General features: G+C 39.3%; 1 protein-coding gene across 5 annotated transcripts in view; it reads right to left on the bottom strand.

Annotated features, from left to right (window-relative positions):
- Positions 1-26,003, bottom strand: part of lama2 (laminin, alpha 2) — a 228,480-nt gene that overhangs the window by 169,771 nt on the left and 32,706 nt on the right. For all 5 annotated transcript variants that reach the window (XM_085372570.1, XM_085372571.1, XM_085372572.1 and 2 more), the window contains exons 2-3: positions 15,147-15,317; positions 11,909-12,021 (exon numbers count right to left, since the gene is read on the bottom strand). In XM_085372570.1, coding sequence (XP_085228696.1) covers positions 11,909-12,021; positions 15,147-15,317 — 284 coding nt within the window. The remainder of the gene's footprint in view (positions 1-11,908; positions 12,022-15,146; positions 15,318-26,003) is intronic.

The raw sequence follows: 26,003 nt of genomic DNA, 5'->3' as shown, positions 1-26,003 counted from the left end.
TCTCTAAAATCATGAATTCAAAATCAACAAGAGCACTCAGATAGTGCAACTCCCCCCGAAGTACAAAGGCTATATTAAAACTTTGATGTTTTATGATGTTTTTTTTACAACAAGCTGACATTAGTCTGTTTGTACTACAGTACAATGAAGTCCGCCTGTTATGACATCACTGTGATGCTGTAGGGCATTGCTCCATGCCCTTTCATATAATATATTATTCAATATGCTTTCTTAAAAATTTTTTCCAAGGTAAACTTTGACCTTTAGCGCTAACAGTTAAGTTCAAGGTCAAAAAATTAGTTAATGTATATACTCATGTCCCCCAGTGGCATTGTTGTGAAGTTTGACGACGATCCATAAAAAACAGTTGGTAATATAACGTTTTTATTGATCTTCACATTTGTTGTGACCTTGACCTTGACTTTGAGCCTGACTTTCAACAAAATTAAATCAGGTCGAGATGTTACTGGTATCTACAGTCATGCAAAATTAAAAAATACTGGCATGGGCTGATACTCTTTTTCAATCCCAGGGCACCAAACAGTCCAAAGACATGCAACTTGTGGGGATAGGTTAATTGGATAATCCAAATTGCCACTAGGTGTGAATGTGCGAGTGAAAGTGAGTGCGAATGGTTGTCTGTCTCTGTGTGTTGGCCCTGCGACAGACTGGCGACCTGTCCAGGGTGTACCCCGCCTCTCGCCCTATGACAGCTGGGATAGGCTCCAGTGCCCCCCGCGACCCTGAAAAGGATAAGTGGAAGTGAATGGATGGATGGCACCAAACAGAATACTCCCATTCAGTCAAATGCTGTAGTGTTGCAGAGGAACACTCAAGGTGTCTATTGGCATATCAATTTGACACCACAGGCACAGTCATATCTGATGCCAAGTGGTTAGAAACCTCTTGGACAGAATAACAAAACCCCCTGTGGGATCGTCAGTGGGTGAAGACAGATTGGTTAGAACAAGAAAATAAAAAGCCTTTTAGAACTACCATGGTGGATCATTTTCACCCAATCCTACAATAATAGCACCAATAACAAATAAGTAATTTATCAAGACGTTAAGATGTAAATTTGACATATTTTAAATAATAAGAATTTAACATTAACCCTTTGGAGTCAGTGGACGAGCTGGGACATCCAAATCACATTACCGGTAAGATGACCTTGCAGTCTCACTCATTGGTAATCTAAGCTCCTTACATAAGCTTTTTAGATATTTTAAGATGTGATAATGATACTATTATGCTGCAAAATAATACATATAAAAGCATATATATGTGTGTATGTATGTATGTATGTATGTATGTATGTATGTATGTATGTATGTATGTATGCATGTATATATATATATATATGTCACGGTCCGGGGCAGCGGCCGTGTGGAGAGCGGAAGGAGGACTCAAAACGCAGCACTTATTCAGGTGTGAGGGTGATTTATTGATAATATCCAATATAAAGTGGGGATGGTAAAACAGAACTAAGGATGAACTAACTGGGAGAAACTACACAAAGAAATAGCAAACCTGAGCATGAAGGGAGAACAGCAGGGAGAGCACGCAGGGGATTACACCAGGTATGAACACAGACGACGCGACGAGGAGCAGAGGAAATCACACACTATAAGTACACGAAGAGACACTGGGAAATCACACACAGGTGGGGGAAACAGCTGGACCTGATTAACCTGACGAGACAGGGGAACACTAACACCAGGGACCAACAGAGGGAGCACAAACCCAGAACCCAGTGTCTAAAATCCCAAACACAAACCATCCCAAAACAGCCATGAATAATAATGAAAGTAATAACAATAAAGAACATAAACATAAAGTCACTGAGTCATGGTCGCAGGACCATGACAATATATGTGTGTGTGTGTGTGTGTGTGTGTGTGTGTGTGTGTGTGTGTGTGTGTGTGTGTGTGTGTATATATATATATATATATATATATATATATATATATATATATATATATATATATATATATATATATATATATATGTGTATATGTATATGTGTGTGTATATATGTGTATATGTATATATGTGTATATGTATATATATATATATGTGTATATGTATATATATATATATGTATATATATATATACATACATATGTATAACACCCAGCACGCCCCTGCGGGCGGTTTATCCTTCAAGCTCGGGTCCTCTACCAGAGGCCTGGGAGCTTGAGGGTCCTGCGCAGTATCTTAGCTGTTCCCAGGACTGCGCTCTTCTGGACAGAGATCTCCGATGTTGTTCCCGGAATCTGCTGGAGCCACTCGCCTAGCTTGGGAGTCACCGCACCTAGTGCTCCGATTACCACGGGGACCACCGTTACCTTCACCCTCCACATCCTCTCGAGCTCTTCTCTGAGCCCTTGGTATTTCTCCAGCTTCTCGTGTTCCTTCTTCCTGATATTGCTGTCATTCGGAACCGCTACATCGATCACTACGGCCGTCTTCTTCTGTTTGTCTACCACCACTATGTCCGGTTGGTTAGCCACCACCATTTTGTCCGTCTGTATCTGGAAGTCCCACAGGATCTTAGCTCGGTCATTCTCCACCACCCTTGGGGGCATCTCCCATTTTGACCTCGGGACTTCCAGATTATACTCGGCACAGATGTTCCTGTACACTATGCCGGCCACTTGGTTATGGCGTTCCATGTATGCCTTGCCTGCTAGCATCTTGCACCCTGCTGTTATGTGCTGGATTGTCTCTGGGGCATCTTTACACAGCCTGCACCTGGGGTCTTGCCTGGTGTGATAGACCCCAGCCTCTATGGATCTTGTGCTCAGAGCTTGTTCTTGTGCTGCCATGATTAGTGCCTCTGTGCTGTCTTTCAGTCCAGCTTTGTCCAGCCACTGGTAGGATTTCTGGATATCAGCCACCTCCTCTATCTGCCGGTGGTACATACCGTGCAGGGGCCTGTCCTTCCATGATGGTTCCTCGTCTCCCTCCTCTTTCTTGGGTTTCTGCTGCCTGAGGTATTCACTGAGCACTCGGTCAGTTGGGGCCATCTTCCCAATGTATTCTTGGATGTTCCTTGTCTCATCCTGGACTGTGGTGCTGACACTCACCAGTCCCCGGCCCCCTTCCTTCCGCTTAGCGTACAGCCTCAGGGTGCTGGACTTGGGGTGAAACCCTCCATGCATGGTAAGGAGCTTTCTTGTCTTTATGTCAGTGGCTTCTATCTCCTCCTTTGGCCAGCCTATTACCCCAGCAGGGTACCTGATCACGGGCAGGGCGTACGTGTTGATGGCCCGGATCTTGTTCTTACCATTCAGCTGACTCGTCAGGACTTGCCTGACCCTCTGCAGGTACTTGGTGGTTGCAGCTTTTCTAGCGGCCTCTTCATGGTTCCCATTCGCCTGCGGGATCCCCAAGTACTTGTAACTGTCCTCTATGTCTGCAATGTTGCCTTCTGGTAGTTCAATCCCCTCAGTTCTGACTACCTTCCCTCTCTTTGTTACCATCCGACTACACTTCTCCAGTCCGAACGACATTCCAATGTCATTGCTGTATAGCCTGGTAGTGTGGATCAGTGAATCGATGTCTCGTTCACTCTTGGCATACAGCTTGATGTCATCCATGTACAGGAGGTGGCTGACAACTGCTCCGTTCCGTAGTCGGTATCCGTAGCCAGTCTTGTTAATGATCTCACTGAGGGGGTTCAGGCCTATGCAGAACAGCAGTGGGGACAGAGCATCTCCTTGGTAGATCCCGCACTTGATGGTGACTTGTGCTATGGGCTTGGAGTTGGCCTCTAGTGTTGTACGCCACATCCCCATTGAGTTCCTGATGAAGGCTCTTAGGGTCCCATTGATCTTGTACAATTCTAGGCATTCCAGTATCCAGCTGTGGGGCATTGAGTCATAGGCCTTCTTGTAATCAATCCAGGCAGTGCACAGGTTGGTCAGTCTGGTCTTGCAGTCTCGGCTGATTGTTCTGTCTACCAGTAGCTGGTGTTTTGCGCCTCTGGTATTCTTGCCAATTCCTTTCTGTGTCCCGCTCATGTATTGACCCATGTGCCTGTTCATCTTAGCCGATATGATGCCTGACAGGAGCTTCCATGTAGTACTGAGGCAGGTTATTGGTCGGTAGTTGGAGGGGACCGGTCCCTTCTTGGGGTCCTTGGGGATCAGGACCGTCCGGCCTTCAGTTAGCCATTCCGGGTGTCTCTCGTTAACTAGCAGCTGGTTCATTTGTGCTGCCAGACGCTCGTGGAGTGCAGTCAGCTTCTTCAGCCAGTAGGCATGAACCATGTCGGGCCCTGGTGCTGTCCAACTCTTCATACTGGAGACCCTTTCTTGGATATCTGCCACTGTGATGGTTACTGGACCCTGTTCAGGGAGGTCGCTGTGGTCTGCCCTCAGATCCTCTAGCCACTGAGCATTGCCGTTATGGGTTGCATCCTTCTCCCATATGCTCTTCCAGTATTGCGCCGTCTCCAGCCTTGGTGGTGCTGTTCTCTTATTGTTCCCTTGCCACTGAGAGTACACCTTTGCTGGTTCTGTGGAGAACAGCTGGTTTATTCTCCTGCCTTCTATCTCTCTGGTGTACCTCCTCAAGCGGCTGGCCAAGGCTGTGAGTCTTTGCTTGGCAGTTTCCAAGGCCTCAGGTATGGACAGCTTGCTGTATTTCTTAGGCACCTTATTTGTCGCACCTTTCTGCAACTCCGTTAGTTGGCTAACCTCCCTCCGTGCTACTTTGATCTTGCCCTCTAGCCTCCTTCTCCATGGAGGGTACTGCCCCTTGTCGCTGTTCAACTTGTAGCCAAGCATCTCACTGATCACTGCTGCCGTATTGTAGATCAGCTTGTTAGTGTCGGTAATCGTGGTTGTAGGTATTGCCCGTAGTGCTGCATTAACATCATCTAGCAGACCTTCTGAGGGTACTTCACGTAATCTTGGTAACCGGCTACGGGGGATCCAGGTTTCAAGCTTGGCCATGATCCTATTTTTCAGGTCAGTTCCTCTCGCACTCAACGATCCTTCTCCTATCGCACTTGGGGCTATGTACCCAATCTCGGGTGGGGGTGATGATATCTCCCCCCTGACCTGGCGTCCTGACTCCTCCTTGCCGTAGCATTTGTGTTGTACCTCGTCAATCTCTAGCTGTGAGAGCAGTCCCTTCTTTCGAATGTTGGAACACTGAGCTACTAGTTGTTTCGCCGTCATTGTGGATGTTGGGTATCGAAGAATCCATAGGTCCCTCATCCTATTCATGTAGCCCCTTCCGCCGGGGTTACTTGCGTAGTAGCATTCCAACAACGCCCTGTTTTCGTCTCTTGCCCACCGATGCCTTCTTGTTCCAGTAGCCCACTTTTCGTCAGGGTGCCCTGGTTCCTGGCTTCCTTGCGATTCTACTGTTCCCGTGTTTGCCTTCGACTTACCCTCGTCTGTGTAAACAGGTTTACCTGGATCAGCCCTTTTGTGACCCCTGGACCCCGTGAGTAGGAGAGTGAGCTGAGCTGCTTGTGTGGAGACTGTTTGGACAGGGAGCAGAGCGAGTGCGAAGAAGTGTCTCCCCAGCCTATTGATCCCCGGGACCCTGGTGTTTCCCCCCTCCCTTCACGTGTATATAGCGCACCAGTGTGATTAATAAAGTGTCGTTGAACTGTGCTACCTCAGTCTGCGCCTGAGTCCGTTCCACCCCCGTGACAACTCCAGAGACAGGTGTGTGTGCGTGTGTGTATTTGTGAGACCACTGAAGCCTTCATATTTATTCAGTAGACGCACCACAGTGGTGAAAGGTGTGATTGATGGGCCTAAAGTCATTATTATTTCAAGATGGCTGTTACTCTTCTTCCTGTGCAGGGCTGTAATTACGTTCAGGAAAAAAAGAGCAAGCAAGAAAAGGAAAAAGCACTCTTCACATTTGCCTCACTTTGTTGCAGTTGTCTTTGTGGCTCTAAATTCAGTATGAATAGTAGGACTCTGACCAGAAATACTACAATATTCATATGTGACATTAGTATTCAACTCTTACTTTTTGTTTGTTTCACTACTTTTTTGTTGTCATTTCGCTTAACAAACTACACTTTAAACTGTGAGGGTCATTCCATCACATCCACTTTCATCCATCATTGTCTTAAACGTGTGGGATTATGTTAGAATAGAAATCTTAAAATTTGAAAAAAGGCAACTAGGAGGGTTTTATTCTGCTTGTTGTGGATACAGCTAGTTGCTGTAATTTCAGTTCTTTGATGATTTCCCATTGATTATGTTTTGTCAGTCAAACGGGTCCAGTTTACCTGTGAAGTAAAAGTGAAATCTACTACCACCACCTGCAATTTCTATTAGTGTTATGACAAATATCCTCTATGAATAGAGCACAGCACTGCTAGTTAGCAGTTTGATTTTAATGAGCCACAAGACAGCAGTCACCACCAGACTATTAACTGATTTGAATAACCCAAGTCCATTTTATTAACTCCGGATATATTTGACTGAAACAAACATTATTTGCAAGACGTTGCCATATAAAAATTACTTTATTTTTATTATAACAAAAAACTTTAAATTCCATTTGAAAAACATGTGATCCAATTATTTTTGGAGCAATGTACTGCCATTAAATTAACAGATTCTTTTTCAGTCATCATCATTTTCATAATTTCTCTGCTCCATGTCTGTCTTTTCACTTTATCTTGTTTATTTAATTATTTATTTTTATTCCACAGTTCTGCTGCTCCATTTTACACTTTTGCAGCCTTTTGTAGATCAGGTGGAGCAGTGCGGCATGAGGTTAAATAACTAGTTAGAAATAAGTCATGTAATAACTTTTTTGGTAGATTTTCTTTGTGTTTAGGCTCTGACAAGCTGACCTGCACTGCTGCAGAGGTTTACTTCTCTTTATGGATTTAGTTACCTGGATTTAAATTTCAGCAGATGTTAAATGAGGTATCATGGTTGAGCCCAATCCTTAGACAGCAGATAATGCAGAATCTAATCAGTATCATCAGCTTACATACGAAAGGCCTCAATATAACCTATGAACGCCACAGTCTGTCCAGAATCAGTCCAACTTAGCACATTACTACAAACGTCACCTCAGAACTCCGAACTAACCTTTAATCAGCCTCTACTAAACTGTAGCAAACTGCCTAGTAAAGTATTTAAATGCAACTTTTAAATAACTCTAATTTTTCTTCTTCGATTTAGGACAGAATCACAACCGCAACTTTACATCTGCACCATGAACGCATCACATGGATTAGAAAGAGAAAAGGATGCATTAGATGTGTAAAAAGGCTGGAGGTTAACTGCTGTTTCTTCTTTATATGTTTAAAATGAATTTAAAGACATATTTCCAGTCCACTATAACAGGCGCCAGAAGGGATGAGCAAGTTACAATTTCTAGACCTGGATTTTTTTACATAACCCTATAATAGTAAAGTATGAATTTTGATCGGCTGACATCAAAAACATACTTAATAAAGTCAAATAGGGATCAGAAAATCAGAAATTGTTAACCCGAGTTAGTTTTCAGCTTTTTCATGAATATTGGTGTTTTTATTAGACATCTAAAATTAATCTCTTTTTTTTTTTTTTACTTTTAGACCAATTTTTGACTGACTTCTCTTAATGAAGCCATGGATTCTCATAAACTAAATCTTCTATTCTCATTACTTTTATTCTCATAACATCTATATAATTACAATCTGGCAGTCTTATCTATTTAATCACACTTCTAAACTAAACTAAACTAAATGTCCTAAATCAGCCCATGCCAGTACACAGCCACTCAATCACAGAGATTCCTGCCAAGCTTTCCAAGTCAAAAATGGAAGCCAATATTTAAAGCGTGGCACACAAGATTATGAAGTGATTAATAGCAAAGTTGGTTTAACTAATTCCAGCTCTACTGAAACAGTTCTGTGTAGCTTAAAACCCTGATGACATATCAATGACACCTTTTGTACACCGCACCTTTAAATGACTAACTGCAGTAATCACTTTAATTGCAGAGAAAATAAAATCCAAGCTAAGCTGACCATGACAGCATGCAGCACAGGGTGTTAATGTAGCTCTGGGAAGACAGTGTTTGTACGTGCAACATCCTGACGGAAAAGGAACACAGTGGCAGAAAAGGGATGAGCTTGATGGATCAAGCACCTGGCAGCTGAATGCATCTGCGCTCAGTGTGAATCCAATCATATGTGCACAAACAGAAAGCAAATGAAAAGAATTTGACTCATTAAAATAAGCATTTGTGTGAGTACGTCTGATTCTAATGGAAAGCTGAGATTGTGGATCTCCATATAAATCAATTTAGGAAAAGCTAAATATTACTTCTAAAACTAAAAGTAAACTGAGCGAAAATTAAAAAAAAAAAGGTATACATGTCTAGTGAAACATATTCCTTTTAGTAAGAGTTTTTAAATATCTGTATGTCTGAATGTATAATACACTTATACAACACAGCAATTAAATAATGATTCTGAAGCTGTTAAATGAACCTTAACAAATGAAAAAAGTGTGTAAAAAAAGGGACATTGCAAACAGGGATTGATGTTTATATACAGTGGAACCCCGAGTTACGAATACCCCGTTTCACGAAAAATTCAAGTCACGAAGGCACTGAACAGCAATATTTTTGCCCATGTTACGGCAAAATGCCCGAGTAACAAAATCCACTGGCTCTGATTGGCTGAGCCTACAATGCCCACAATGCCTTCCGAATCATGTGACAACTAGGGCTGGGTATCGTCACTGATTTCTAGAATCGATTCGATTCTGATTCACAAGGTCCCGAAACGATTCGATCCACGATTCGATTCAATTCGATTTGTATCTGGGAAATTTTGCCTCAGACAGTCAGAAATATTATAATTCAGATCAGTACATTTACATATTTTTGTATCTATAAAATGGAAGCTGACACTCGCAAGACTTTATGAAAGGTGTGAGCATCACAGCAGATGTCTTTGTGTCAAAGTAGCTGAAGATAAAACACAGAAAAACATGAAGGTGATTTTCCTGGCCTGGATTTTATAAAAATATTCTGCAGTACATCAAAAACGAAAGAAAACGATTAATCAACATATGAACGTTACCTCTGAAGTTACAGCAGTTTTATTAGAGACACAGCTAAGCGTTTTGCATTTGAAGCCCATTGAACAGCAGAAATTAGGTTTTCTTTTCGGAAGTAAGTAAAAGGAAAAAAACAGCGGCCGACAGCGCTGTAAACAACGGTAGACTTGTGCGTAACAAGCAAGCGAATAATGCAGAAAACAGATTTTGGGGATAGACGGGAAACTGTTCTTGAAGTACAGAGAGAGAGAGAGAGAGCTGTGCATGATGTCTGATTTTATCATGTTGGAAGCAAAACACCAAAAGTCAGAGGGAGTCCATGACAATGTTTATGTGAAGCATAGTTTGCTGCTTCTTTTGCTGCTGGTTCAGTCAGTATTGTTTGGAGAGAGATAAAACTAACAGCTTTAGAATCAGCGCAAAAAGGGCGTAAACACAAAGCGCGGACCCGCCGACAGATCAGAATCAGCGAGCTGTCGGCTTTCAGCCCCGACCGTGTCCGTGCCATTGGGTGAGAAAGCCACATCTCACTGATTCTGATCTGCGGTCCGCGCTTTGTGTTTACATTTATGTGCACGTGTTCCTGCTCTCATTCACTGTTTTAGCTGTTTGGTGGTTGTTAAAATTTTGTGAGGTTTCACCTGAGATTCTGGCGTTTCAGGTAAAATAAATTTATATTAAAAAATCGATTCAGGATTTTAATGAATCGATATCACGTTATCCAAGCCAGAATCTATTTTAATCGATAAATCGATTATCAAAACCCACCCCTAGTGACAACCCCTTGGCTTCCGTACTTGCGCTTCGCTGTTCCACTTGAACAACGTATTGTTGTTCTAGTTAGGATTAGCCTATAGCCTATCGTTCAGCATGGCCTCAGTCAAAACGCACGATGGGTGCTTCGACTTACGAAAGACCCTCGGGAACGAATTAATTTTGTAAGTCGGGGTTCCACTGTACTGACAAGACACATTTCTGATGCGGCATCAAGTGAAGGTGCGCCTTCAGAGAATGAACATGCTGCAATAGCACACATGCATGAGCATTTGTGTACTTAGAATTTCTGCTTGGACTACATTGAATACCCCTTAAATACCCCTTGATAAAGAGGATTTTGCCCTTTATTCATTTTTTTTAAAAAAGCGGTTTGATATCACATCACAAACCTAAAAACATAAATTACTGAACTTCAATAACTTAGTGAAACTCAAAAGAGTGTGTTTAATATATAAAGTCTTACACTCCCTTGCTCCACCACCACTAAAGCAGTTCATTTGGCATAAAGAAAGCTCAGACAGGACCACTCGAGCTACAATCCGAGGAGACTTGTTTATACCCCACAGACAGACAGCATCTGGGCAGAACGTCCTCTCTGTCCAGGGTAGCCATCTGTGGAACAGTCTTCCTCAACCCATTAGAGAATGCTCTACACTCAATTTGTTTAAGGCAAAGGTTAAAAACTGGGTATGGACAAATCAAGTGTGTGATCATGTATGAGTTGTATAGTTTTAATGTTTTATTTGGGAACAGAATGGTGTGTATGTGTAAGTTTGGTGATGGAGTTTTTATTATGAATGAATGATGAATTTTTATGAATTATTATGTCTATTTTTTATGCTTAAGGACAACAGATGGAAATTAGCCCTTGGCTATAATCTGGCATGTTTACATTCATGTAATTTTTTTTTTTTTTTACATTTATGTTCATTAACATGCACTGTCCTAAATAAATAAATAAATAAACCTGTCACAAAGCTGAATTATTGGGTCACAGCTATGCATTTATTGCTGCATGTTTTGGGCTAAGTATGAAAGGTTGGGCAGTAATTAGTAAATTATTAATTTTATAAGGATTTCAATTTTACATGCAGTAATTGCAATTACAAGCATGTGGTTATTTACCTTAAAGAATGAAAATGACATGAATGAAACCTCACAGAGAATGGAGGAATAATTCCCAATTAAAAAATATTTTAAGCTTATGCCAGCCCTGGTGCAGCCCCTTAGTTAATGCTGCATCTGAAACCAGCCATCTTTAAGCATCCCACCCTGCCTCCACTTCTCCAACATATAAAGCTAGACAGTATTTAAAAACAAAAAACAAACACAGATATAGAAAATCTTATCTGTACCTCCTGGTCTTACACAAGTCTCTGGTACAGTCCCAAGCTCAGGCTTCCTGATGGCTTTTTGTACTCAGTCACTCAATTAATGACTAATTGAGTGATTGAGTTGAAATGTCAGATCAGAAAGGATCCAGGAAATGTTCATTTGATGAAAACTTGTGACTGACAAGTCTTTAGCCAACAAGCATGCATTTTCACACTCACATCCACTCCTCGCTTGTCACATCTGATTTCAAAACATCATAAAGTGATGGTGAAAACACTCAAGGCTTTGTAACATGATTTGGATTTGCCAACCAGCGAGTGACTTCGAGGTGAGCCCAACCATCTTTTATTACGTCTGTATCTGCAAACAGAAATCAGGGCTTGTGATTCCTACCTCCTAGTCTCTGGTACCCCGGGTGCTGACAATCAGGTATAAAATGAGGAAAAGTTGTACATTTCTCCTATATAATATGTGCTTGTGTGTGTTCTTGGGTGTCTGCTGACATTATTTCTATATTGGCGAATTATGCACGTGTGTCATCACTAAAGGAATCTGTCGAATGATGAAACTGCTGCCCGTTGGTTATTCTAAGACTTTGTACCTTAGAAAATCAATGCTTAAATTTGATGATGCAAGCTGATAAAGACAAGTAACCCGGTTCAATACAAATAAATAAATAAAACAGAAAAGAGGCATGCAGTGAAAGTACGTGAACAGCGTTTCACTCATAATGAATGTGTGTTTTCTACCTGTTTCAAGTCCAGTGTGATTGTCACATAGTGGTACTCCATTCCATTCTTTATCGACGGACTCTGCCACCAACGATTGGTTCCATCTATGGCATACTCTACGGGATGATGTTCTGTAAGCACACACAGAAACAGTTTATTTTAAATATCTCAGGTATTTTCATCTTGCATTCTACATTGTTCTAAAGTGAAAATGTAGTACTCTACAATTTTTCTCCACCCTGGCATTTGAGACGTTCAAAGCCAGATATCAAAAGCACATTTGTCCACCTCGTAAAAGAAGTAGTAATAGATTTCCTTCCCATTTAGTAATATTTGATTTCACTTCTGAATAAGAAAAAATGTCAGTGCATTTGCACAGTCTTCTTCTGGGTACTATTACAAGTCTATAGAACAGTTTTAATAGAGCAGGAAGATAAAAATGCATCGCCACTATAATTTATTATAAAGCAAAGGTCACAATCAAGCATTTTATTTATGCGCTATATGCAGAATCGTTTTGGTGCTTATAGGTGTGTTAATGAAGGTTTTTAAGAGCAGACATGTTTTTTCAGCTTGACTGGCACCTGTCAGTCATCTGGCTACTTACCTGTGACATTTCAGTTAAAAGTAATGGAAATGATCTATAACAAAATAAAGGTATTGTACTTATCTTGCTCTTTCCTACCCTGCTGTGTGGCATTAGAAGAACACAGTAAAGAAAATTATTTTACAGAAAGCAAATAAAGAATGGACAAAACACTAAAACCACGATATAGAAAATGAATATTCACCTAGGGCAGGGGTCGGCAACCTGCGGCTTATACTTATACTGTGGCTCGGCGTGGTTTGGTAAAATAAATTAGAAGTATTTAGCTGAAGTGTATTTTATTTATGTTAGTTCTTTTTTTTAACTTGTACTTCTAAATTGGAAGATTATTGTGATATTGAAATATAAAAATAAAATTATATTTTATTATTTTTTCATCGTTCAAAATAAGCGTCACACTCGTGGGAGCCGGTGTACCCGCAGAAACGCCATGCATTTATCGAGATTTTTAATCCCAGGTAGGTCAATTATGGATCTTCGGATCCACATTATGTCAGCAGCTCCACCGTGAACTATGTTAAAAACAAACACCGCTCACGCCTCACAGATGACAGCTTACAGTCCTGCGTAAAGATGAAAGTGACTTCGTACAGCCCCGATTTGCAGACGCTGTGCACAGAGGTTCAGGAGCAGAAGTCCCATTGTAAACACGGCAGACCCGACGATGTTTGCATGAACATGTTTTTCAGCATCTCTTGGTTGACCACTTTTCATACAGGGTTGCTGTACGCATACAGCCGGCTGTAGCTTTTCAGCCCACAGCCCGACATACACCAACAACAGCATAGAGAGCACAGACGTTAAGGCGGCGAGGCGTGATTGCGGGTGCTGCTCAGGTGCGTCCGCCTCCCCTGCAGCGGCGCTGCAGACCACGCCCCGCCACACACCTTAACATGGTAAAATACATATTTAGGCAGAATTTTGCAAATATCTATTTTTCATTTTTCAGCAGCATAGTGCTTTTTTTCCAATTATTTTTTAAAAGTCAGGTCAAGGCTCCAAAAGCCCAAAGCCGATATAAGGGTGGCGGCTCACAACAGTTTTTGTTTGCCACATGGATCATTTTAGTTCAGCTGGGTGTCTTTCCTTTTGTTATATTTCTTCAAAATGTGTTAATTACATAAATAAAATGTAACTTTCTCTGTAGCACTTCATGGATTTCATAAGCAACACACCTTAGTTGTTCACACAAAGCATAAAGGTAAAAAACAATATATACAGTGTTATCTTCATTTTAGATGTCAAAAAGTATTTGCGGCTCCCAGTGTTTTCTTTTGCGTGGAAACCAGGTCCAAGTGGCTCTTTGGGTCCTAAAGGTTGCTGACCCCTGACCTAGGGTAAATGCTTTCTTACAAAGTTACCTGTAGATGACGACATATAAACTTTATTTTAAAACTGAAGCTACGTCCTAGAAAAAAAAAAATTCCCAGACCAGCTGGTGGATGCTAGAGCTTTCTGTTGAAATCAGTCACAAAGAGAGCCCTGCGCCAAAAAGCTCCTTGTGATTTCTGTGTTTACTAGTAGGTTGGTGTAATCACCCGTAGTTTGCATAAAAGATGCCGACTTGCCAAGTGTTGACCTTCAAACTAAAGTTGTTACAAGTCTCTAAAACCAATATGTTGAGTTGCACTTTTCAGTTTTACTACTACTTGGCAAGCAGTTGGTGAGTGTTTGCAGACAATATATTGTTTTCTACACAAAATACAAGGACCAAAGCAACAGCAATGAGGTTTTTTTAAATTTCACCCACCAACTGTCAACTGCTCTTTTAGTGCTTTTATAAGCAGTGGGCCATTTCTGAATGTTGGGCAACCTGATGGTTGACCCCCCCTTAACTCACTTTACACAGCCAAGAAGTGATCTACATACCCTACCAAAATACAGCTAGTTGTTATTTGAACATACTGAACACACTGTCAGTGAACATATTAAGGATTGTTGTGGCAGATAGCCGCTGAGCCTGGTTCTCCTTGTAGTATTGTAGCATCTCTACCTTACAATATAAAGTGCACTGAGGAAACTGCTGTTGTGATTTGATGGTATATATTTAAAATGTAATTAAAGATATCTGCTCAAAAGGACAAAAAGAGCCACAAGTTAAAAAAAAACAAAGCTCTAAAACCTCATGTTGAGAGCACGCTAAAGACTAAGCACTAGGCTACTATGGATACACGTTGACCTCATTATTTTAAACCATGGCCCATCACTATATGAATATGCGCCAATGTAAGAGTATACAATAAGAAAATAAAGAAAAGGATGGGCTCCATTTAATGAATAACACCAACAATGAACTGGCTGACTGATGGCTGACTAATTGGTTTGTTGACTAATCACTGGATACTAGTTAATGATGGAGTGCTTCACTGACAAACTGATTGGGTATTTGACTGGCTGAGCGGTTAATTGAATTATTGATCCATTGTATTATGACAGTCTGGTAGACTACTTGAATAATGAGTGCAGGCTAATTTTGTATTGTCGTCTTGTCATGTTGCAATTGATTCCTCGTTTTGTTCTATAATTATCGTTTTAGACAAAATGATTGGTTAACATCTGGCCAATCATAGTCTAATTAACTAATGTAAAATGATTAATTGTTGTAATCACTAAGACTATAAGTCTCATGTGGATGTGACTCTTCCTTACCCATGGGATTTGCACTCCTTTGGTTGCAGATTTGACACTGTGCATTTCTAACAGGCTGTCCTGGAACGTGCTCCACAAGCTTGCAGAACATTTCTGGACCAGTTGAACCACAGGTAGCATTGGTTGTTATATTAGCCATAGTCGCTAGATTCAACACAGCTGGAAACAGACCTGGGGAAGAAAAAAAAGAAGAAAGAAAACAGACATGGGTAATTGGATAATTGCATACAGATGCAACTTTTGAAAGTTAAAGAGCTTTATGCATTAGTACTGATGCCTGCATATACCTTCTACTTTTTTTTATATCTTAAAAAATTTGAAATAAAAAGCAAACCTACATCAACTATCCAATAAAAAAATTACAATATTTCAAAAGTTAGTTCACTCGTTTTCAACATATCTAAAAAAGAAAAGAACACAGTACATGATAACTTCGAAGCAAGTTCTATGTTATTGTGCATTCAGATCTTCGTTAATCACACATCAAAGTCCGTTCAGAGTACTTCAAATGAGGCCAGGCTGGATTTCTTAGTCAAAGCATAAAATAAAAGGTGGGCAATTGCCAAATGCTACCGTGGGGGGTTGTTAGGAACAGCAAATCCTGATTTGCATTTAGGTTTTGTATTTCAAATCAAAATGATGCCTGTATTTCTGTTGTACTGAGGTTATGAGTAATTAGCCTGGAACATGAGGGGGAGGGCAAGGGTTTCGCATCATCCGAGCTATTTAATTTGGGTGTATTTTCAGTGCAGTCAAAAGCAGTTAACATCATTTAACATCAACAGATAGAAATGGCTGTAATCACTTTATCTTTTGATAAAAGAAGCATGGACAGAATATTTTCTGGCACGCTTTCCACTGTGCAGACTTTGAGCAATTTTGTACTTTTGTTTCAAAACTGTTCATTTGCATTATGTTGTTCAAGCAACTTTCATTTTCTGACCATGGACATTTTTCACTGCTGGAGCCACAGAATGTAAACTAGGAGAGGACATACATTATGGAAAATCCTCCAATTTTTTTTCCAGGATATTCTTGGAATCCATTAATAAAGTTATACTGTGCTAACAGGACTTTGTTTTCAACCTTATTGTTATGGTAATCTTGTGAGACCAGGTTCATTCAAGCAGGAAGGACATTCAGGAAACTTGGATGTTTTATGCAGAAAGAAAATGCAACAAGCCAGATATCAAGGATAAATGTGAAGACCAAACGTATGATATACCACTCACTGCCATAATTTATTCCACAATAGGTCATATTTATGCACATTCAGCACATTTCTCCATCTATGTAAGGCTGACACCACTCTGTTCATCCCTAAGACCTATTATCATTCAGTTAGTTTTCAAATAATCTACATATTTAATCAATAAATGTTTAAATGACGTAAAATATCATATGAATGGATTGATGGAAATCCATCCTGATGCATTTAATTTCCCTAGTGGATACAATGAGACAAGACCATATATGTCATGGAGCCAGGAAGCTAGAATACTGTCAACCTTCAGTGACAGTTCACTTTGGGAATCTCCAACAAAGAACAATACTGTGCACCAAAACTGCTGGAAATGGCAAATGTGTTTTACCAAAAACATACAGTTGAATATTAGTCGCTAGTTTTGTGCAATCTAAAAGTAAATGTTTCAACTGAGAATGGCTGCAGCAATCACCAGTTACACTGCATAAGTTTAACTGAGCAACAGTGGATAGACACGTTACTGAAAAAGCAGGGCTTAAAGCTTTAAAAAGCATATTTCAAAATACAACATCACTACCACTTTCCCAAGCTGTCAATCTCAGTACTGACATCATGACTCTGGTCCAGTCATCTTCTTGCCCACCGTCAGTGCAACTAACCTCCTCCCCATCAGAGCTTCATCTAAGCCTCAGTCTTCATCTTCACCACCACCAGCGTCTAGACTCCGGGGGCTCCTGTCTTAAATCCTATCACCACTGGGAGTCTGTTCTGCCATGATGTCTAATTACCAAACACATTAATTTCTCAATCTCAATAAATCATGTTCAAGTCTTCTAAGTGATCTCTCCCTATTGATAGAGGTGGGAATCACCATACATCCCACGATACAATATTATCACAATACTTAACGCACGATACAATATTATTGCAATTTTTTAAAATATTTTGCGATATTCAGATTCTGTACATAAAGGTAAACTTTATCAATATAAATTTTATCTAATATCAAAGTCTCACACTCAGTCTTTCTCTCATTTCAGTCAGTTTTATTGTTGACAAACTGAACGGTTTGTATTATAGTCTAGTCCAATTATAGCTATTCTGAACTATGCAATTTATGAAAACTATGCAGCCCATTCAGCAACTGAAGAATTTGAAAGTAAATTAAAACAAAATACAATTTTACATTAAATAAAAAAGTTTTAAACTTAATTAAAATAAAACATGTCTTAAATTAAAATAAGTAAACTGTCATGTTTATTGCTGCCAAAAAACAAGTTAAACACATTTGGACAGTGAAGGAATGTCAGGATTCTTGCTCAGAAAAAGGATCAACATGCTCTGAAGTCAGAGCATGTTCCAGTCCACAAAAACCTTTTTTGTAACAAAATATCGATTTCTGCTGTTCCTGTATCGATACATTATTAGCAAACAAAATATCACGATACTACACAGTATCGATTTTTTTCCCCCACCCCTACCTATTGACATAAAATTACTGGAATTTTCCTTGAGATATAATGACTTGCTTTTGAGGGATACCAATATAGCAGAGACCTCCTACAGAAACAACTATGACACGGATAAGTCAGATAAAGCTTGAACAGAGGACCTGGGATTGGAGTGAGTTGCAAAGTGGCTTGCAGAGGCACAGCAACTGTGGGCAGTTTAAATAACATACCCTATATTAGACTTGACAGTTGGATGCAAAAAAGGACATCAGCCAAACCCTCAGTTGATGTGGGCTGGCACTGAGCCGCTGACGGTCTGCCTGAAATAACACTCAGTTTTTTAACAAAAAAGAGACCGTTTTCAAAAAGAATTTATCAATTAAATCATTAATTCAATTCTTAAAAAAAATAATCAAAATTACTATTTTGCTATGCATGTAAAGCTAAAATGTAAAAACCAACCAAGGTTTATAACTGTTCAGTGTTTAACCAGAACTTCCATTCAAGATATCAAAAGCTGCATTTTACATGTTGCAGTACAAGGATGGAACATTGGCCAGTATCAGCTGTCCCTAAGAGATCACAGAGTGTTCACTATGAATGGCAAGCTTGTTGAACTTAAAGTCCTGGAATGCTGAACATGGCCTACATGTGGTTCACATTTCCTTTCTGGAAATCATGCACAGATAAACACATAAATATACTATGTTACACTAGACATTACAATTAAAGTTTAAGAAAACAAGTTAAAGAACATGTGCATGTATACACAATGAAAAATAGATAAATATAAATGTACCATATCGTGCACATGGGAGACAAACAAATCAAGGGTGAGTAAGAAGGAGAGGAAAAGTGTAAGGAAGTCTGAGAGGAGAAGCACTTGGAAAAGCGTGGACTGTCTGTGAGTGTTTGTCCAGATGAGTCCAGCTGTTTGGCCAGATGTCAAGACAGATGAACTGTGAAAAACATCTAAGACACCCAAAGTCTCTCTCACATATGCGCACACATTCTCATACGAATACTCACAACATATCACATGCACACGTGTTTCCCACGCTTTTAGTAATGATATCTGAGAAGCCCCTGCCACTTAAGAAGCCCAGACTTCCATTACGACTTTTTTAAATAAAGGAAACGTCACGGATAAATATTTTAACCAGCTTCTCAATGAGTAATAACACAAAGTCCCGTATTTATTCCTCCTGTATTACATATTCTAGGGGTTTTAATTCACCTTAAAGCACTGAAGCACACAAAATATTTATAGTTAATAAAATTCCTCGAGCTGTAATGTATTGAAACACATTTGATTTAACAGAAAATGTGCATTTTAGTCACAGAAACCTTGCAAGGATACCATACAGACTTTTAGCCCCAAATAAATTTTAGAGTTGGCCCAATTTTTCTCCAAATCAGTCGTCATTTAATGTGTAACTTCTGGGGGGTGTGATGATGGTAAAATCACTGATCAGCTGTTCTGCGGTTTGAGCAGTCACACCGTTTGATTTCGAACATAACTGCTGTCAAAATAACCATTGAAGTCAGCCAGCAGGTGAGGTGACCCAGATGTAGATCCCTATGCAGTTAGCCAAAATGACCATTCTAGGCAGCTACCCACTGTGCTTATTTGTAGCTGCAGTCAGAGCAAAGCATTTAAAACGATTCATGTAAAAATTTTGATTGTTTGGAAAGCTACAGGAGGCATGTGCAGACTTCCCCAGGATTTTTTTTTTGTTCCAAGAGTAATTCCCCTGAATCCTTCCAACAAAGATGGGATGTGCAGTTTTAACATGACCTGCAACATGTGCACGAGCTGCACCTTTTGTGGGAAATATGCCGGCTTGAAATAAAACAGAATCATGCATTAATACACCACATTTATTTTTTATGCTTTATTTGTTGCGAATTAGGTTGCTGTACTTAATATAAATTCATTTTCCTAAGCTTATTCAACAAAGTGTTCAAACAAATAGTCCCACAGTCACAAATGCCTAAATCTCAACTCACAATCAAACAGTCTAAGTGCAACTCCTCTTTGTCTCTCTCTGAACCCTGGAATGATAATGCAGCCACTTTTATAGATTTGCTATCAAAATCTTTTCAATTTAATCTATTCACTGTGATTCTTTGTGAATTTCTGAGATTTCTTTTTTGATGCCTCAAGATTAGTCTGATATTTGGTCAACCTTTCAAAGAACACAGTCAGTGGAGAGCAGTCTGAACTCCTTCAAAAGCACTCTTTTGTTCACTTATTCTCAGTTTGAACACTGGCAACAGGGAAGAGATAAAGCTCTAAAAAAAAAAAAAAGCAATGGCATTCAAGACCTGTATATACATACCACAGAGGTAAGGAAGAAAAAAGAGATTGCATTCTTTTGTGGTCAACATAGACAACCAAGACCCGAGTATAAAACTTAGTTTAAGGTCTTACTGCACAATAAAAAAAAATGTCTTCATGAACATATTTTTATGGTTATTGTCCACACCGTTTATAACTGCCAGGAAATCAAGCCAACATTCTACTTATTCCTGGGGTTTTGATTCACAACCTGGAAGAGTCTCTAGATACAAGTGTGTGTGGGAGACTGTGGAATTTTCAACTTGATTTGAGACAGCTATTACCCTTAGCTTTTTATCACTTCTTCATGTCTGATTTACAGATTCACACGTGGTCTCCCATATGGAAAAGAAATAGTAAAAACTTTCTCATTACTTTCATATATTGTTTTAGTAAGTATCCAAAACATACAAGTTTCATTATATAATTTTTCAAGAGCTCTTATATCTGTTTTCACTCTTGTGTGCTTTTCATACAAGATTCACACAAGACATATACAAACTTTATAAGATTTATATATATATTTTCCATATGGGCTTAAAAGAGAACTTCATTTTTTTCCGTGTCTAACTGTATTGGCTTTGTCTTTCAAGCGAGCTGGGAAATACTGGTGGTCAGATTAAATTCACTGATGCTACAGTGATTGGTACTGTCCTGGGTTCAAATCCAACAAGTGACTGGCGTTGGCTCCTCTCTGGGTAATCTATCTTCCTGAATTGGATAAGTCTTATAATTAGACAGAAGTACCATTTTCATCTCATCAGCCTGTCATCAAATTTAGGTTCGGTGTACATGTTGTGGTCATTTTGCTGTGAACTGCTCTTAAGAGGTCATACGCAGGCCATCGGAGTGGTTTATACTATTAAGGAATTTCAACACAGCCAGATTTCATTAGACTCATGACTCTTCTTGTCCACATAAAATGATCCCTATGAGTGTCCCTACTCCAGTGAAGGACATTATCAGATAATGATGATAAGAAGTTGACAGAAATAATAAACTTTATTTATTTTTATAGAAATCTATAAAGAACATAAAATACAGTTAAAAATTAAAAGTTACCATCTTATAGTCTAAATAAAGGAAACAAGAAAATCATTAGATCACCACTATTGATGAATTAAAAATTTTAATGACCAGCAAACAAATATAACTGATTAATTTTCTACTTTGTGTTCTAGTAGCTGTAATTGTGGGAAAGAGAATTAGCAGAAACTTAGAATCAAATATAAAAACATTCCAATGCAATGGCAGTGCAAAGCTAGAACTCTTGAAATTTTACAGCTGGGCTTCCTTCGTGGCCAATAAAGAATCTACATCACACTTAACACATGCAAATATTGAAAGTAAAATAATTAGTGAAATCGTGGTACTTCAAGCCAATTTTAAACTATAACTTTGAATGTAATCTGCTATAAACCAGGTGCTGCAGTATAAGTTACCACAGTGATTTAGACAGGTAAAAAGAGAGGCATTAAAAAAAGCTTTGACTCTAAGATCTACATAGCTGCTAATCCATTAACGTCACTTTGTAGTACACCCCTGAGTCAGTGTGGTAAACAATACAAAGAAATGTAAAAAAAAAACCCCCAAAAAAACAAAAACAAATAGCCAACTAAGAACAAAGAGAGATTTTCAGAATAAAAAATCACAAGCAAATCAGTGGAGAACGTCTAAAAAGCTTCAAGAAGTTCTAAAACATCTGTCCATAAACAAAGTGAAACAGCAAGGAGGCTGATTGTCTCATTGGTGGCAGGTGGCATGCAACGAACAGCGAATGAAGTAAAACAATGTGAGTTATTAACAGGAAATTATTCAAGCATAAATCCAACCTACACAGCTCTAATAGGAAACAGAACTTTTTCAATGAGCGAACGAAAAGAACTCAGCACTGTGGGCAGAGGCTCTGAGACCTTGCACCGTGCTACATTCAAGCAGTCGACCCTCACCACATAAACTTAATCTTAACCCAACAACCCTTACATTTCAATTTTCATGTTGCAGAGAAGAAAAACATTCCAGCTTTAAAGAAATAAAACAAGGATATTTGAATGATCTTTACTTTGGGGACTTTTATGGGTTGCTGGCTGTTAGAGCAACATCAAAATTCTTGGTTAGTTCTGATCATGTGTCTGACTGTGACTTCAGACGGTGATAAGTTTTTTCTCTCATGCCTTTTATGTTGAACAATAAGGTGAGATAACAGAGAAACAGAGAGCGCTGGATAAAGACGAGGGTTCACATTTCAGATTCACTGAATGACAAGGACACAATGATTGTCTGCCTACGGGTCCGTGGATGCCTCTCACATACACACACCTACGAAGGTTCATCACCTTCCACTCTTTTCTCTCTGCTCTGATAACTATGGCAACCTGCCTGTCTGTGTGTCTGTCTGTCTGTCGGCCTCTCTATCCTCCTCCATCTACGCTCTGTTAACCAGAAGTCTCCGAGGATTTATTGCCATACTGGCTCTAAATTTTAATACTGTCAAAATGCATAAGTATACCTAGGGAAAGCTGGGCGGTGTCATTGCCCAAGGAGTTGTCAATGTCCTAAACTTTCGATGTTTTGCTAGTATTGAAGGCTGATATTATGGAAGCCATATCTGCCACACACAAAAAAGTATCCATAACTCGAGTTATCTTTCTCAAAAGTTCGACTTATTAATACGAAATTTTGACAAAAGTAGCTCGAAATTTTGACTTACTTTAATTTTGACTGACTCAAAATTTTGAGTTGATAACTTGAAATTTTGAGTTAGAGTTTCCAATCAGTAATCTACGTGAATCACATCATCTCCTTGTTAGCCGGAAGCTGAAACCCTCAGCTACAAATGCTAGAGCTAAGCTACTAGTATTACAGCCAGTCATGAATGCACAAATTGCTGATTATTTTCAGCGTGGCTTCACAAATGATGAAATCCTTGAGTTATTAGCTGAATCACATGGCGTTACTATCAGCAAATGTACTCTCGAAAGCGCCAATTTGAGTGCGCATTCCACGTATATTACTGATTAGCAGAGCTAACTCTCTGAAAAGTTACTTTTCTCAAAATTTAAAGTTAATAAGTCAAAATTTCGAGAAAATAAGTTGAAATTCTGAGTTAATAACTCGACATTTTGAGTTACGGATACTTTTGGGGGGGGTTTGTGTGGGCGGAAACGGGCTTACATACTGATATAGCTAGGTAAAAAAAAAAAAAAAAAAAATGGTTGTTACCATTAAAAATTTGTGTTAATCAAGTTGACTTTTTAAACTTTTGAACTTTGACCTTTTTTCCCAGTTCCCAGTCTCCTCAAGTGCACTTACAAAGAAATTGAATTATGATTATTAGTCAGTACCAACACCAACAGGAGTTTGAAGGAGTTTGAAAAACATGAGAAATACTGCAAAAATATGTGCTTTTGCTGGTACTTCAGTCTATCCCTCGCTGAGGAAAGACAGCAATCCAGATACACAAAACAATTTTTTTATAATTGTGTGAAACATAGTTTGAAAAACCATGAACACTATCAACTCCAGCCACGGTCAGGGTATCTTGTTGTTCATTCTTTGAACTTTATCTTTTTCCTTGTACATTTTCCTCTTTGTGGTGAACATCCATATTTCTTGACTTTTTCAAGCCAACTTTTCAAACTTAGTATTTGAACTATGCATCGGGTCACCACCACTGGGTGACACGTGATTGTTTTTTTCTGGCAGGCTGCACAATAGAGCGCCTTTGTGGTCTCTGTGTTGGTCGGATTCTCATAAACTTTCTATTTTGACAGCCAGAGAGCTACACAATGAGCACAACTGTGAGCCCTTAAAGGATGTCGAGCACAAAAACTGAGATGATATTGTCTATATTCAAATAGTCTACATGTTCCTATGCAATTCAGTCAAAATCTTGAGTCCTTCATCAGCACATGAACTTATATAACGTCTGTGTCAACTGAGCAAACCAACCCACCTGTTAATGTAAAATATTACTGAAAGCTCCTCAAACACCTCTCACCTTCTTTTATTTATCTTCTATATTTATGCTTTTTTACATATATGTAATTGAGGCGGGCACACATGCTCAAGTGCACACAAGCAGAGTTTTCAAAAGTCAGGCTACTGAACCGTTCATCAATGTAGTAACATGGGTCATTAACATAGGAGTCTACATTAAATCTAAGGGGAAAATGGTCACACTGATCAGATTTCCACAAGTTCGGGACGATAGCATATTCTTTTTTATCTTATAAAGGTTTTTTATTGCATTAGGAATAAAACTTTATTTGCTTTTTCTGTCATAATAGAAGATGACTCGGCACTGCTCGCCTTGCTCTGCGTCTGTGTGTGTGCCTTATGTGTGTGTGTGTGTGATGGATGTGTTATTGTTGAGTTTTGAGGCTAGATGTATGCTTGATGGAATAAGGAGGAGGTTGAAAAAGACAGGATCATCTCTCTCTCTGTATCTCTCTCTCTCTCTCTCTCTGTAACTTTCCATCTCTCCCTCCACCCTGAGTGCTTAGAGGGTGAGAGCGAGATATGGATGGAAGAAAAGATAGAAAGATTGATGGAGAGCAAATAGATGGATGGAGGGATTCCCAGAGAAAGATGAAGTGTTGTTTAAAAAGGGTGAGGGCTAGAAGAGGAATGAGACTGCAATAATCCTGTATATGCACACACATAACCTTTATATAAAGATATTTACATAAGCAAAAAGATGAAAAACCGAGGCGCAGAGCTTTAAACTCTGTAAAATACATATGCAAAAATATAGAAAATTACTCTATATCCAGTCTCACAGAGATATTATTCATAAGATGCATATGCACCTAACACGCAAATTAATTTCCAGCAAAAAAGATAAAAAATAAATAGAGAGACACTAATCAGTGCTGGACTCATCTTCAGCTTCATGAGGATCTCTCCTAAAAAATCTAATCAGCTTTGTTACTGTAGCTCAGCTGTGCTCGAAACACCAGAAATATGATTTCTCTCCTTCGTTTGAGCTTGGTAAACAAGGCAATCCAGGAAATGGGGTTTTAACAGTTTAATAAGGACAGGAGAATTCAATGCATGCCCAGATTTGTACCAAATATCACCAAAATGTCCACATGAAGGTGAGATCAGCAGCAGCTATTTCGACTTCAGCAGCATCAAAATCAAAACTTAATTATCTTGTTATCTGGATATATCAAATTTTCCATCAGAATGAGGGACCAAAGCTTCTGCTAATTGATTCTGGCTGCAGTGCCCGCATCTGCTCATGACCAGAGCCATGTGGTTAATATCAATGATTCAGTTTTTCCTTTAAGACAAAACAATTTTTGGTGGCCACGTATCTGCTTCATTACATCAATGTTTGTTTTTCATCAAGGAGAAACTGAAAATTTATGAATCAGAAACACACGCCATGGCCCCTTTTCAGAAGCTTAAACTGACTATAACTCGTCAGTTCGTCATATGTCAGGCTAGATGAAAATAACGTGTTCTCAAGACCATATCCTAATTTTGTTACTGAAGGTGGGCGAGATGATAGCCTGAGTCATGACTGAAACCCTGGTAAAATAAATAAATAAATACAAATAAGGCATAAATAATTTTCTGTCTCAGTTAACAAGGTGACACAGGGTACAGGCAGGCATCTGCACACAGAACTAAGGTACAGCAAAGCATGTTTCCAATAAAGAAAGTGATCATTAAGTGTAACATCAACATAACACTTGGAGACCTTAGTAAAATAATGCAACCGAATGATTAAATTATAATTGCAAAGTTTCTTCCTGTTACACATGGCTCTACAGGAAGGAACCTAACAGGTAGCACTTTGTCTAAATCAAGCCTATTCAAATGGCGGCCCGCGGGCCAAATGCGGCCCAGAA

The sequence above is a fragment of the Diplotaxodon limnothrissa genome, linkage group LG15, assembly GCF_057381915.1.
Source record: "Diplotaxodon limnothrissa isolate DT_005_m linkage group LG15, D_limnothrissa_male_GT1.1, whole genome shotgun sequence".
Lineage (NCBI taxonomy): Eukaryota > Metazoa > Chordata > Actinopteri > Cichliformes > Cichlidae > Diplotaxodon > Diplotaxodon limnothrissa.
The sequence above is the reverse complement of the archived record's forward strand: the minus strand, read 5'-3'. Positions and strand labels throughout refer to the sequence as shown.